This window comes from Kogia breviceps, chromosome 2 (assembly GCF_026419965.1).
Source record: "Kogia breviceps isolate mKogBre1 chromosome 2, mKogBre1 haplotype 1, whole genome shotgun sequence".
In the NCBI taxonomy this organism is placed as follows: domain Eukaryota; kingdom Metazoa; phylum Chordata; class Mammalia; order Artiodactyla; family Physeteridae; genus Kogia; species Kogia breviceps.
Genome location: NC_081311.1, coordinates 19,126,654 through 19,142,931, shown reverse-complemented (window position 1 = coordinate 19,142,931; position 16,278 = coordinate 19,126,654). Strand labels below are relative to the sequence as shown.

The 16,278-nt window shown below is 33.7% G+C and overlaps 1 protein-coding gene across 5 annotated transcripts in view; it reads left to right on the top strand.

The window, feature by feature from the left end:
- Window positions 1–16,278, top strand: part of SHOC2 (SHOC2 leucine rich repeat scaffold protein) — a 104,678-nt gene that overhangs the window by 67,938 nt on the left and 20,462 nt on the right. For 4 of the 5 annotated variants that reach the window (XM_059051960.2, XM_059051962.2, XM_067024682.1 and 1 more), the window contains one exon: window positions 5,926–6,063. The exons of the other annotated variant lie outside the window; for it this stretch is intronic. In XM_059051960.2, the coding sequence (XP_058907943.1) occupies window positions 5,926–6,063 (138 nt within the window). The remainder of the gene's footprint in view (window positions 1–5,925; window positions 6,064–16,278) is intronic. 5 annotated transcript variants of the gene reach the window in all.

Here is a 16,278-nt window from a genome sequence, read left to right as displayed (position 1 = left end):
ACATCGATGGTTGCCAAGGGCCCCAGGAGAGAGATGGATCAATGAGTAGTGAAGCACAGGGGATTTTTAGAGCAGTGGAACTTCTGTGTGATACTGTGATGATGGATACATGATATTATGCACTTATCAAAACCTGTAGAACTGGACAACACAAAGAGTGGGTGGCAATGTAAATTATGGACTTCTAGTTAATAATAATAATGTATAAATGTTGGTTCATCAACTGTAACAAATGCACTACCTAATGAAGGATGTTAATAATAGTGGAAACTGTGGGGAGGTGGGGTATGTGGGAACTCTGTACTTTATGTACCATTTTTCTGTAGACCTGAAACTGCTCTAAAAACAACAAAAAACTACTCTTGGGGCTTCCCTGGTGGCACAGTGGTTGAGAGTAAGCCTGCCGATGCAGGGGATACGGGTTCGTGCCCCAGTCCAGGAAGATCCCACATGCCGCGGAGCGGCTAGGCCCATGAGCCATGGCCGCTGAGCCTGTGCATCCGGAGCCTGTGCTCGGCAACGAGAGAGGCCCGCGTACCGCAAACAAAAAACTACTCTTAACTACCCTCACTACTACCTCCTTAGTCAAAACTGAAGTCCTTACCTTAGCCCACAAGACCCTGACTCCTGGCTACTTCTCTCCTATCACTTTCTTCCTTACTCATTATTCCAGCCACATTGACTTTCTGTTGTGTTTTGAACTACTCTCTTGCCTCAGAGTCTTTGTGTTTGTTGTTCACTCAGCTTTCCCCAGATATTTCCATTTTTTCTTTCTTCTCCCATTATTCAGGTGTATACTCAAATGCTACTCCATCGGGGTTACTTTCCCCTTCTACTTACTATCAATACCTCTAATCTTCCCTTCTCCCCATTACACTCTTTTATCCTGCTTTATTTTCTTTTATAGCTTTTATACGTCCTTACCTTGGTTATATGTTATTTATTTTTTCCATATTAAAATATAAGTTCCATGAAGGCAGGAATTTTATCTTTTTTCCCTATTGTATATTCGGTCCCTAGAATAGTGCCTAGTACATGGTAGGTGCTTAATAGGTATTTGTAGAATGGATCAGTGAATGAAGTCTGTGTTCTCTCTGTAGGCAAATCTATGTAGGAAGTCAAACTTAAAAAGATTGCTTACTAAGTATGGAATATGAGTCATAAGATGCATCGTATTAATGGCTCGTGTCATCAATATGATAACATGATGCGTTCATTTTCACTAAAAGATACATCTGCTCCACAGACAGGAAACTTCTATTTAAGAGTCAAAAAATGCTCTTCCATGTACAATGTAGGAGAGACTGCTAGTATTTACCTCTTGAATCTCCCCCCCTTTTTTTTCTCTTTGGATTAAAAAATGTACAAAAACAAGGAAAAATCACAAAATACAAATATATAAAATAGAAAATAAAAACCACTCTTAAACCTAGCCAGAGACAAGTCACTGTTAAGACCTTGATTATTGTCCTTTAGAACCATCTGAGATGAACTTATATTTTGTTAATAATATTTGGATCATATAGTAAAATAAATGTTTAAAGTACTAACTGGACAGAGTATAGAAATAGTAAATAGTGTGAAAGTAGTTTATGAACTCCTTAAATATTTAATATTCTGTCTTTTGTGATTTGTAACACAAGCTCTTATCCTGGCACAGTATTGTCTAGTGCAGAATTTTTCATATATTCAGAATTTTCAAATGTTTCTGATTGTTTGAATTTGAACAAGAAAAGCTTGGGCAGTTACAAGTGTTGCCCTAAATAAGAGAGATCTTAAACTCCTTTTTTTTCCTCCCTACACTAAAAATGTTTTGTTAATTGCATTTAATAGGACATTTTGGATTAGTTTCGAAAATATTTTAGATTTTCTTGGAAACTATATTTTATTAATTATAAACTTCCCTGAAGTTTTTTAGGTCTTTTTCATTGGACTGAAGAAAATTCAAAGTTCCTAAGAGAAAATGTTTTGCATGAGTCCTTTAAAATGTATACTTGGATTTTGGGGAAAATCTAAAATAAGTTTCAAATTTAACTCAATAATATACATAATTGTGAGTTTATTGTATTTCATGGACTAAAATAAAATTTTAAAATCATGTTACTTTTGTGTGCTGATGCTGTTAAAAAATTAAATCACATTTCCTGAGTTTTAAGCATTTTCAAAACTTTTTGTCATTACTAGATTATGAGATAGAAGTATTAGTGTTATTAGATGACACTCTTCTCAATGTATCAGTGTTAACATGATTTCCTGACTTTGCAGAGTGTTGTATTGCTGGAGGATAATTTTCTGGCGAGAATATATACTCAAAATAATTCAGTTATTATATGGTGACTTATATAAATCAAAAAAGGATTTAGGATTTAACTTAATTTGAGTCTAGATAATTATATTATCTGCTTTTTAATAACACTGATTTTTTAGTTTAATATTAGATAGTCATAGGTAATTTCCTGTCCTAAGATACTGGTAATTCATCTGCTTCTGTGTTCAGAGTTGTCAAAACTGGCATCCTAAACTTTGAAAAAAGCCCACAGATACTTTCAATAACACAGTGTTTTGTTCTGTTTCAACCTAAAAATTAGTTGTTAGTATTTGAACATTAGAAGATTTTATATGAAAATATAAATTTCCAGCTTCTTTTGACAAGCGTGAGAATTGGACAATTCTCGTGCTTGCTTCTTTTGACAAGCACAAGAATTGTTCTCATCCCAACATTGCAGTGATTCTCAACCAGGGGCAATTTTGGCAGTGTTACGAAAAAGGACATTTGTCAATGTCTAGAGATAGTTCTGATTGTCATGACTTGGTGGGGAGGTGCTATTGGCATCTATGGGTAAAGGCCAGGGATGCTGCTTATGCACAGGACAGCCTCCTACAGCAAAGAATTATCTGGTCCAAAATATTTCAGTATTGAGGTTGAGAAGTCCTGTAGTATAGCAATAATTGACCTGAGTTGAATCATATCTGTTCCGAATAGGCTAAGGTTAGTCACAGTCTCCTCCCAGCTTGCTTTATTTACTTGCTGGGACTCTATACACTTTTGAATTTGTGCATATTCCTTTAAAGTAGTGGGAGTTACTTTCATGGGAACTGAAACAACTTCAAGTATTATTAGAAAAGTTGTGGCAAATACAGAAAACATTTATTACTTCTGGCCTGAAGAGTATTAGAATCCAAGTTTTATTTTCCCCAGTTATCATTTATTCTTTCAGTTGAGCATGGTTCTGTGTACTAAGCACTATACTAGATATGGAGGAGATGAGCAGCTGCCTACACTTCAAGGATTATTATGTCTTGGAGATTTGTTTATCATTATGTAATGCTTTCTATATCTCTGATAATTTTTCTTGCTTTGAAGTGACTGTCTGAAATCTATGTGGCTACTTCAGCTTTGTTTTGATTAACATTAGCATTGTATTTCTTTCTCCATCCCTTTATTTTTAATCCACCTGTGTCTGTAAAGTAGGTTTTTCGAAGACAATACTATTTAGTTGGGTCTTTTTTTTTTTTTTTTTGCGGTACACGGGCCTCTCACTGTTGTGGCCTCTCCCATTGCGGAGCGCAGGCTCAGTGGCCATGGCTCACGGGCCCAGCCGCTGCACGGCATGTGGGATCTTCCCGGACTGGGACACGAACCCGTGTCCCCTGCATTGGCAGGTGGACCCTCAACCACTGCGCCACCTGGGAAGCCCCTAGGTCTCGTTTTTTAATCCACTCTGATAGTCTCTGTCTTTTATTTGGTACATTCACATTCACATTTAAAGTGTTTATTGATTTAGTTGGATTTTTAAAATTAATTTTTATTGGAGTAGAGTTGCTTTATAATATCAACTGTATTTGGAATTGTTTTCTATTAGTTGAACTTGTTCTTTTTTTTTTTTTTTTGTCTTTCACCATTTTTCTGCATTATCTGGGTTTAATTGAGTGTTTTGTATTATTTCATTTTCTCTCTCCTTAACATATCATTTAGACTTGTTTTAATTTATTTTTTTTGTTTGTTATGTATGTGTGTGACTGCCCTGGAGTTTGCAGTATGGATTTACAGCTAACATAAGTCCACCTTCAAATAACACTGTTCCATTCAGGGCTATAACAGAATATTCCCAATTCCTCCCTCCTGTCCCTTGTAAACGCTGCTGTCATTCATTTCATTTATCCTTAATCTATAATCACCTGCTATATTGGTGCTGTTAATACTTTGAACAAACTGTTGTCTGTTAGATCAGTTAAGAATAAGAAAATAAAAGATTTTATTTTGTCTTTATTTATTCTCTAAAGTTCTTCCTTTATGTAGATCTAAGTTTCTGACCTGTATCATTTTCCTTCTTTCTGAAGAACTTATTTTAATATTTCTTGCAAGACAGGTCTACTGGCAACAAATTCCCTCAATATCTGTTTGTCTGAGAAAGTCTTTATTTCTCCTTTACTTTGAAGGATAATTTCATTGGATATGGACTTTTAGGTTGGTGACTTTTTTTTTCTCTCAACACTTTAAATATTTCGTTCCATTCTCTTCTTGCTTGCATGGTTACTGAAGAGAAGTCCAATGTGTTCTTATCCTTATTCCTATATAGGTAAGGTTTTTTTTTCCCCCTCTATCTTCTTTCAGAAATTTCTCTTTGTCTTTGATTATCTGTATATGATTTTGAATATTATATGCCTAAGTGAAGATAGGAGGGGACTCTTATCTTCACCCTGAGAACCTGGGGTGGGCCTCCTGGAGGTAAAGCATAAGGATTCCAATTTCTCCACATCCTTGCCAACATTTGTTTTGTTTGTTTGTTTTCTTTTTGTTTGTTTTTGATTATAGCCATCTTCATGGGTATGAAGTGGTATCTCATCGTATTGATTTGCATTTTTTAATGATTAGTGATGTTGAGCATCTTTTCATGTGTTTATTGGCCATTTGTGTATCTTTGGAGAAATGTCTGTTCCAGTTCTTTGTCCACTTTTAAATTGGGTGGTTTGTTTTTTTTGTTGTTGAATTATGGGAGTTCTTTATACATTCTGGATATTAATCCCTTAGCAGATTATGTGATTTGTAAATATTTCTTCCTATTCTGTGGGTTGTCTTTTCATTCTCTTGATAAAGTGTCCTTTGATACACATAAGTTTTAAATTTTGATGAAATCCAATTTACTTTCTCTTTTGTTGCTTATGTTTGTAATAAGTGGCTTAATAATATGCCCTACACCCAGTTTTCAGTTTTATGCACTTCATTTGCTTATCTTTTTCGGTATTTCCAACTTCTGCCAAAAAAAAAAGGAAAATCATGAGAGAGCCAATATAACTTTTATAAATAAGTTTTTGAAGACAGAAAAACACTAAGAATAATCTGAATTGCCAAATACAGTCCTTTCAACCAGAATGAGGAGAAAAAAGTACCTTGTTTTCTATCCTTTTGGAGTACTGTTAAATTAAAAAGCAGTTTTGATTTATAAATCTCAATTAACATATTTATATAACATCAGAACATATGCTTATTTGAAAGCATACATATTTTGAGGTAAAGGTGACCCTCAAACTCAAGATTCATCTGATATTATTGTGTTGAATTTGGTTTAAAAAATTAGTACTCTCTCTTTGAAATATGGAATATACAAATGTAAATGTGGTTAAATTGGTTACTTAAGTTAAAAAAATATATAATACTGGTTGGTAATGATTTACAACCAACATTTTAACATTATCAGATGTCATTTTCCTTTTTTCTTTAGGTATAATTGACATATAACCTTATATTAGCTTCATAATTCAATATTTATAAAATGTCATTTTCAAATAACAGCTTCAGATTTTGTGTTTGACTTTTACTTTTTCAGAAAAAGTATAGTTATGATATAGAAAATGTTTTTTCTTTCATTATTTAATATATTCTTTAAAAATTCTTATTAAATTTTTATGTTGGTCAATTTACAGGTGAATTATGTAACCTCATTACGCTGGATGTAGCTCACAATCAACTTGAACACCTTCCAAAGGAGATTGGAAACTGCACACAGATAACCAACCTTGACTTGCAGCACAATGAATTGCTAGACCTCCCAGATACTATAGGTATGAGAGGAGAAAGAAGATACTGTTCATCATTTATAGCTACTTGGACATTAAAATCCATTTTGATAATAAAAAATTAAAATTCAACATTGTCAAAGTGGTAAAACTTCTAAAAGACAGTATTTAAAAATCATTTTTAATTTCCATTTCCAGGCAAAGAAAATAACTAAATTTTAGGAAATGATCTCAATTAAATTGTAAAGAAGATAGAATATTGAGTAATATGTATATGTTCTGTAACTCTGCTTAAATTGCAGAATGGGTGCGTTTTCTGTTTTTGCTTATTTCAGAATTTTGCTTATTTCAGAATGTTGCATGCTCTCGTATAGGGTGCGGTCCCTTCTTTGCTAAAATAGACCACACTGAAAAATAAAATCATTGATGTTTAGTTTTTAAAACATGGCCAATATATTTTAACGTTTGTTCATCTTAATATTGAGGGACTAAAAGACGTCTCAGAGTGCAAAATGTGTTTTGAAAGTGCATAGCCAAAGAACAGAAAGTTGGATTGCACTTACTCTGATGTGTTCCATATTTATATATTCTTGTTTCTTTTTCTAAATGACCCCAAATTTATACAAACAGTAGAGGGAATTTTTACATTAAAAAGTTACTCTGTACTAAGTTTATATAATTTTGGTAATGAATATTTACAAGGTCCTCTTACTAAATCATTTGAGGCCTATGATAATGTTATCTTTCTCCAGAAGGATTTTTGTTTGCTTCTCTCAGGTACCTAGGGTGACCACTTTATTCCATCTGTGTTCTAAGGTTTGTGATTTTTCTGGTCCCCCCAAGTGATTCAGAGGCAAGCTGCAGACTAATTGGAGGGTTGTTTTAATTCCGGTTTACCCCTTGTACTAGGGTGCAGCCCTGTAGGGTCCCAGTTGATATTGATTACTAGACTCCCCCCACTTGGCAGGCTCTAGATTTTGACTCTTGGTGGAAACATGCCGTGGCCTTTCAGCTGCATCTTCTAGTTAGGAAAGCGCTCTCAGGACAAAATTTTCTCCAGTGTTTTGCTTGTTTCTGGGTTCCCAGCTGGTTTCCAGCCTGGTTACTAGTCATTATCTTGTTAGCTTTCTGATTTTTGTTTTAGAAGTGTTTTTAGTTTTCTTCAGTGGGAGGGTTGCTTGAATTATCTAGTCTACCACTACTTGAAACAGAAGCAATTGTTGTGGAAATTTTTAATAAGTTACAATAGACTGTCTTTGGTTACATGACATCTGTTCACAGAAGAGTAATCTGAGACTTCTGCAGGATATAATAGATAGCCATTAGAACCTATATCTTTCTGATTTTTGTCCCCTAGAGTCTACAACAGAGAAAAATACCAAATAAATACAAAATAAATGAAAAAAAAAGTCATGGGAGACAGGACTAGAAGTTCTAGAAAGAGAATAGAGTAAGACAATGAAGAAGCTATAAAATATAATTTAATAATATTTCCTTGAACTTGACAAAAACCCAGATAATAAGATTGAAATTGCTTACCAAGAAGAAATAATGAAAAAACATACATTCTAGTAGAAGTTTTAAAAATTAGATTTATTTAATTATTTTTAATAAACAATATATTCATACATAATGTTATAAAACCTGTCTTTGTCTAGTTTCAGTTTCAGGGTAATCCTGGCCGTATATAATAAGTTGGGAAGTACTCCCTTCTCTTCAGTTTTTGCAACAGTTTATATGAAATTGACATATTTCTTCCTTTAATATTTGGTAAAGCCACCTGGGTCAGGATTTTTCTTTGTTGGAATGTTTTTGAAAACAGTTTCAATTTCTTTGATAGATATAGGGCTATTTAGGTTATCACTTTCTTCTTGAGAAAACTTGGTCATTTGTGTCTTTTAAAGAATGTGTCCGTTTTGTTTAATTTGTCACATTTAATGGGCATAAAATTGTTCATAATATTCCCTTATTATTTCAATATCTATAGAATCTGTGGTAATGCCATTTCTGTCATTCCTGATATTGGTAATTTATATCTTCTCTTTTTTTTTTTCCCCCTAATCAGTCTGGTTAGAGGTTTATCAATTTTATCAGTTTTATTGATTGTCTCAAAGTATTGATTTTTCTCTATTCTTTTCCTTGGATTTTGTTTCATTGATTTCCACTTTGACTTTTCTTCTTCCCTTTCATCTATCTGCTTACTTTGAATTTTATTTGTTCTTTTTCTAGTTTCTTATGGCAGAAGATCGAGATTATTGATTTAAGACCTTTCTTCTCATATAGGCATTTAGTGCTGTAAATTTTGCCTTACATACTGCTTTAACAACATCCCACAAATTCTGAGATCTTGTGTTTTCTTTTTTGTTTTGTTCAAAATACTTTCTAATTTACCCTTTTGTTTTCTGTGATCTGTGTGTTATTTAAAAGTATGTTATTTAGTTTCCAACATCTGACAGTTTTCCAAGGGTTTTTCTGTTATTGATTTCTAATTTAATTCCATTGTGGTCAAGAACATACTTTGTGTGACTTGAATCATTTAAATGTATTGAGACTTATTTTATGGCTCAGTGTATGGTCTGTCTTGATAAGTATTCCATGTGCAATTGAATGTGTATTCTATTTTTGTTGAGTAGAGTAACGTAGATGAGGCAATCAGTGAATTTATTCTACTACTTGCCCATTTTGGTCTCTTTTCCTCCCAATTTTTATTAGCTTTATTAGGACATGCAACATTTATGTTATATCTTGTTATGCCAGTCTGTTCATCAACAATGCTGTTGCCATAATTGCCCAAGTCATTTCTTGGTTGGCTGAAGTCAATCTTGTAGTAGTTTTCTCAGAAATGGTTCATGAACAGTAGTTCCCTAGTTCTTGTATGTTTGTAACCTTTATACTTAAAGAACAGTTTGATGGATATAAAAATCACTGGGTTCAACTACTTTTCCTTGAGCATTTTAGGAGAACTAGGAGGTAGCTTTGTTGTCTTCTGGAATTGAATATAAAAAAGTATGAGGCCAGTCTAATTTTTTTTCCATTATAAGTGACTTAATCTTTATGCCTGGCCACCCAATGTGTTCTTTATTTCTAAAGTTCAAGAACTGTATTATATCCCAGGGCCCATTTCCCTGGGATACTCTGAGCCAGTTCAACATATAGGTTTAATCTTTATTTCAGTATAGTTTTCTTAAATTACATATTGACATATTTACTTTGTGTTGTAGGTTCTTACATTGAAATATGTCTAAATTTGCTTATTTTGAACAGCCAACTAATTTTAATAGTAAAGGAGAAAAGAAAGAATAATGCATTTTAACATGATCACTTTTTGGTGGAATGAAACATGAAAGCACTTTAGGAAAGAGACTTCTTTTATAAAATTAAAGGCTTGCTCAGTCTTAGAAAAGTAAAGGTTGTTTACTGTAGCAAATCAGACAGGAGAACTGAAATTGAAGATGCTTGAAATGTTATAAAGTTATGTCCTTATCACTCTCATTGAGGGATAATTATTATATATTTCTTAGGATATTATAGATGCATATACTTTATTGTTTCTTGAGCATATCAGCCAAGTTCTAGCCTCAGGGTCTTTGTACTTCTCTGTTTCTCTGGTTAGAACTCTTTTCTCCTAAATATACACATAATTTCCTCTACTCTTTCAACTGATCATATGGATATGTAGAGTTCTATAAAGGGCATGGTCATCAATCAGCCCTGTTCTTACTCTCAAATAATCTAACAATATTTTGTTATTTAATATTTTATGCATGTGTCTGTTTCCCTGTCTTGTTAAATAACAAAGGGGGATGCAATTAAAGTACTAAAATGAATAGTCTTGGCAAACAGAGATAGCATAGGTAGTGGAGGATGGTAAAATCATCCACTTAGTAAGACTAGGGTCCTATGGATTCACTTCTTCTGACAAAGGGTAACTTCTCCATGTATTCTTCTTTCTCTTGGCTTTCTTAATTTTACATTTCTTTTCTCTCTTCTATCAGAAGAAATTCTTCTGTATTTCAAGTGTGTTTATTAATACGAAAACATTTGACTTCATTATTAATCTCTACTAGTTGACATGTTATCTCAGAATAGCACAGGTGCCTCACTTCTAGCACATTCTACATGGTCAGATTACAAATATGTATTGGAAATCAATGAGAACTGAAACAATAACAGTAATAAAAATTTAAATATCTCATTTATTTTTATATGCTTTGATAGTTGTCAACAAACTAATACAGTTATTCCAAGTAATAGCAAAGTGAATAAGTATTGTTTATTGAAAGTTTTTATAATATTGTAGTCATTTATCATATACCATGTTTATTAAAATAATTATTTTGCCTTTCTCCATCCCTCTTATCCCCCATATTTTGATTGTATAGCAGAAGGTTGAGATTTGGTGAGAAATCGGAACATTTGGGTCTTGGTCTGTTACAAATCTCAGCGGTCATAACTGACCTTTGAGATTCTCCCTCTCATTTATTGGAGAAGAGCAATTTACCCCAAACCGTCAGTGGCAAACTTTTAGAATATAGTTCTCCTGATACTTTTCTTCTCTTTTCTGGTCTACTTCTTGAAAAGCATAACTTAAAATGAAAAACAACAACAAAAAATAACACCTATCCTGGAGAGTAGATGCTAGTCCCACAGAAGTTGCCCTGCTCTTTTCCCTGGTCTAAAGAAACTAGCCCTAAACTCACAATTGAAAAATCAAATCTTCTATCGCCTTACAATCACTTTTCCAAAAATCACTTTAATTCTTTGCCTTTTCTTTTTCTTATAAGTAGACCCAGATATTTTAAACCCTCTCTTTATTTAACGCGAATACTCCTAGAGTAGTTATCACTCACTCTTTGGCAGCACGCACTGCCATTTACTTCCAGGCTGAGCAGTGCCAGGATCACTGACAACTCATGATGTGAAAAAGAGGCAGAAGGAAATGGGGAGAGGGGCAGCTGGTTGCCGTTAAGTGAAAGAGTGCTTAAAAACATATTTAGAGTTTCTCTGATTTAACCATTAATCTGCCCTGTTGAAGAGTATGAAGTATATTCTCTTCATGTAAATATTTTCTAATTTAAGAATCAGCTATAAACTAAAGAAAATGTTAAGATTCATTATAGAAGTCGTTTTGTTTCAAGCTATGAACCTGATATCTTGAAGCCTTCTGAGGTCTCAGGTGGTTTTATGAAATCAGGGAGAGGAGGGTCTGAAGTAGAAAAAAATATTTTATTTTCTATTTTCAGAATGAGAGAAATAAGCAAGTCCTTGCCTTCAAGGCTGGAGCACAGAACAATTCACAGAGGTCTTTTTGTTGCAGTGGTCTCTGAAGAAATGTTACAGTAATTATGGTTATATCAACAAGCAGAGTTTTAGTGATTCAATTTTAGGTAATTTCAGTGCTGCTTACATATAACAACTTTACTGTTTTTTTTTTTTAATGGTGGCATTCTTTTGAGTTTTTGACTTTTAAGAATTTTTGTATAACTTTTCAGTTTATTTTCAGTTTCTCAGTTTAATGTTTCTAGAAATAATTGTACCTTTGACATTATTTCATCGTTAGAACTTGTGTACCTTTTCTACTGATTTTTTGCTACTTTGTTAAAATAAGATAAAGACTATTTGAGGTAGAGTCTTACTCAAAAGTTACACTAAATTAACCTAAAAATGCTGAAATATTTGCTGAAATTGAAAACATCTAATTTTAACTCATAGCCATTTGATGTTTCCATATTTTAAAAATCTGACAGCATAAGAAAGCAAGCTGTCAGAGCAGAACACAGAGCAACTTACAGTCAAAGTTAAGCACTTAGAAAACTGAATGCCAGTGATTGGCAGTGATCAGCCTACATTTATACACAGAAGCTCGGCAACGTTGATTTTCTTAGTCACAATGGCTCAATATTAAAGCAAGCTATGGCTTGATTTCTAGGTTGCAGTTTAGTTTGTGGTTAAAACCACTTATTGAAAGAGGTTAGAGTTGAAACCACTGCAGGGGGTGAATCACAGTAAATGCCAGACTTCTGATGTCAAGTTTTCTTCTGGCATAAGAAAGCGTTGATACTTTATCCTTACTTTTTTTCACCTCTTTTGTTTTGCTGAGAGTAACTGACTTTGACAAAATGTGGATGACTCTTTGAACATGCCATGCTCTCAAGAAAGTGACAAGTGCTTTGCAAATGTTAGTTTCTTCATCAGAATAGCATATTCTCATAGGTTACAATTTTTGAAGTTCATCCTCTTCTACCCCACCCTCCCCCCACCCCCAAAAAAAGGAGAAAAGAAAAAAAAAATGTTTAGGAAAGTTGGAGGTATCATTTTTATTTAAATAACCACTAGTTTTGGTACTAGATAATTTCATGTGGCATTTTCATTACTTCGTTTTTGTTTTGTAATTTTTATTTATTTATTTTTAAATTAAATTTAAAAAAAAATTTTTTAGTTTTTTTGGCTCTGCCGCACAGCATGAGGGATCTTAGTTCCCTGACCAGGGATCAAACCTGTGACCCCTGAAGTGGAAGCACCGAGTCCTAACCACTGGACCACCAGGGAATTCCCCATTTTGTAATTTTTAACTTCTAGAAACCTATTCTGACTTTAAAACTGAGAAGCTTATTTTGCTTTTGGAAGAGAAATTTCAGGAATGTGGTTCTATTTCCTGGGTTTGTGAGTTGATAAGCATTTAGAATTTGGTTACCATACTAATCTGTGTTACCAGAGAAAGTTTTGGGGTTTCATTGAGAATAAAAATTGGTTAAAATATTGTATTCACCTACTTTTCTACTGTAAACAATTACTGAGGCATGTCAGTTGGTGGAGCAAAATTATGGGGACTTTCCGCTCTTAATAAGCCCTTTCCTCTTCTGGCAGATTTCATAGACCCCTTGGTAAATGCTTCTGCCATTTTATTACAATGGAACAACTTTCTTTCATAGGGAAAGCAGTGGTATGAAGGAGAGAAAGGGATGAGCTTCTTTACTTCCAGTTCTTTTTTAAGATTGAGGCTCTTTCATCTTCAATTTTGTATAGCAAATTAAAATTTTATCAGAAGATTTTGACCTTCTTTGTAGTCAGACATTATCACTGCTTGCAGGAAAATTTCCACCTTTACCAGCCTTGTAGCTATAGTGGCCGTGGGCACGGGATAGACAAGGGATAAAATATTGATACCTTCCCTCCCTCCCCATTTTGAAAGGATATGAGTAAATGGCTGCTGTCCTTCAATTTTGGTGGGAATGAAATCGATATAGCCTAGTGGCACTGTCTATCAAGATTTAAAATATCTATATCTTTTGATACATCAGAAATATTTTCACATGTACGCACAGATATGTATTAGAATGTTCATTATAGAATTCCTTTTTAAAAATTAGAAACATGCTGTCAGTTGGGGAATGATTAGATAATGGTGCACATCGTAGAATACAATGGTTAAATAAAATGAAGTAGATCTGAATTTACTCACCCAAAAATATTTCTGTGACCTGTTATATAGGAGGAAAAGTACGTAAAATGATCCCATTTATGTAAAAATAAACACGGAAACATTTTTTTAAATCCTGTATTTTGTATATGTGTAAGTAAATGCTTACAGAAAGATCTCAATAGGTACATATTAGACTACAAACCATGGTCCTCTGGGGAAGAGAGTAAGTTGCATTTATATATTTTGTAATTAAAAAATTATTTGGTGGGATGGGAGGAGTGCAAAGAGTTGGAAATTATTAGTTCATTCTCTGATATCTAAAAATGGGCTGCGTAGACATTGGGTGTCTCAGAAAAAAATTATTGCAAATATTTGTAGAAGAACTAATTTATACTCAGACCAGACAATCTGATATGTCTTTTAAAACCATGTCCAGTTAACATCTGTGTTTCATAGACAGGCTATTTTATAAGATGAGAATGGGTCAAAGAAAAAATCTTTTTATGAACCTTTCATATAATTTTAAGTTTTTGCATCTTTTTCCTAATGGAAAGGAGGACAAATAGTGAAATATTTTAGCTTCTATAATTATTAAAGTATGAATGAATGCCTGCTGTGTGCTTAGCACTGAAACAAATTCTGTGTGGAGATGGAAGTACATAGCAACCTCCCTTATTTAAAGGATTTTCAGTCTTTTGGGGGAGGTAACTAATCCATGAAACAACTAACAACATAAGACCAAATATAAGTAAATGCCAACGTATGATGAAAATAATGTGTGGCCATGAGTCCAGTTTATAGGGAGATCAATAAGATCTTCATAGAATAGCCAGAGAAAGCTTCATGAACAAATATGCTGGACTCACTATGGAATAAAAATGCATTCCATGAGCACAACAAGGACAGTCAAACAGTGTGGAGGCAAGAATGAACATGACACGCTTCTGCGTCGGGGAGACAAGCTCACTGGAGCAGAGTCGATGAAATTCACAAAAAATGATTATTTGATAAGGAGCCAACTGAGTTTGATTCTAGCTCTGCCGTTAAGTCACTTCGCATATCTTATGCTAAAGTCCGTGCTGAGTACTCTCAGATGGCTCTTACTGCTGCTTCTTGGGTATCTTTCTTATCTCTTGTCTTTTTTATCAGAATGGCTATCTAAAACTTCAAACTACCGTGCTCTTTTTTTCCACAGCTTAGCTCATATCCTCACTGTATGGAGAAAATGAGCCTCACAATGTAAAGTGTCCAAACATCTTGGTGTACATTGGTATAAAACTTCTCCAAAATGTAAAATATTCATTAAATAAAAGGCTGGTATAAAGATATCACAATTTTTAAAAGCCAAATGACTTTAGAATTACAGACTTTTTCTTTATCAAAAGGGTGTTTTAAAATTACAAAATTATAGAAAATTAGGGAAATCATAGACAAGTTGACAGAAAAAAATTTAATCTTCCATAATTCTGTCATGCAGAGATAACTTAGTTTTGATGTGTTTTTCACCACTTTTTGCATGCGTTTTTTTACAATGTTGAGATAATACAAAACACATGATTTTGTTATCTGGCTTTTTTCATTTAATATCATAACTTAGTCTTTCACATTTAAAGATTGTTGTAACATTAATTTTAACAGGTACAGAATGTAACAGAATATAGAAATACCATAGAATAAAAACATGTTTTGAAGATCTGTTAGGTATCAGTCATTGTGCTAAGTATCTTACACACATTGTATTTAATCCTTAGAGTAACCCTGTCGGATAGATGGCATTATCCCCACTTTATGAGTGAGGAGATAGACTCTGTTAAATAACTTGCCCAGGGTCACATAGATAATATAATATCCTTTGTTTTTTTTCTATTATACTGTGGTGCCTTCAATTTAAATAATTATTCATCTATTCTTGAACATATAGGTTGTCCCCATTTTTTGCTATTAGAAATATGACTATAATTAACATACTTCATCATAAAGCAGATTATTTTTTGGCAACCCAACTTCTAAGTAACATTTGTATCATATTCAATGTGACAGTGCAGTGACAACAATAGTAAATATTATTCTTGCCCTTATTTCTGATCTCTAAATTCTCTGGAGCTTTGGAAAGTGACCCAGCCCTCTGCTTGTTTGTTTTTTCTCCCCTTCCAAAATTGACACATCTCACTGGAGTATCATCAGAAAGATACTGGTGAAGCATCCTTAGTTAATTTAGGAAACAATTTAAAGGCAAAATTAACTTGTCTTTGCTAAGTGGTAGTTTTTATTGTTGCTTTTCAATTCAGTTTTCTGCCTGTTGGAATCTTAATTAATCATAACTAGCAAACTCTTGGCCCAGTTTCCAAGCACTGTTATAAGAAAGTAATATAAATGAGCATAGCATACCTCTGTAATAGTTCTAATTGCAGGAATTGAAATGGTTGCTAAGGTTTTTTTCACGTAGTTGGCTAGACTTATGGTATAGAATTATCATAGTATTTTTTTAACATCTTTATTTGAATATAACTGTTTTACAATAGTGTGTTAGTTTCTCCTTTACAACAAAGTGAATCAGTTATACATATACATATGTTCCCATATCTCTTCCCTCTTGCGTCACCCTCCCTCCCACCCCCCCATCCCACCCCTCTAGGTGGTCACAAAGCACAGAGGTGAACTCCCTGGGCTATGCGGCAGCTTCCCACTAGCTATCTAATTTACATTTGGTAGTGTGTATATGTCCCTGCCACTCTCTCACTTCCTCACAGCTTACCCTTCCCCCTCCCCATATCCTCAAGTCCATGCTCTAGTAGGTCTGTGTTTTATTCCCATCCTACCACTAATCTCTTCATGAC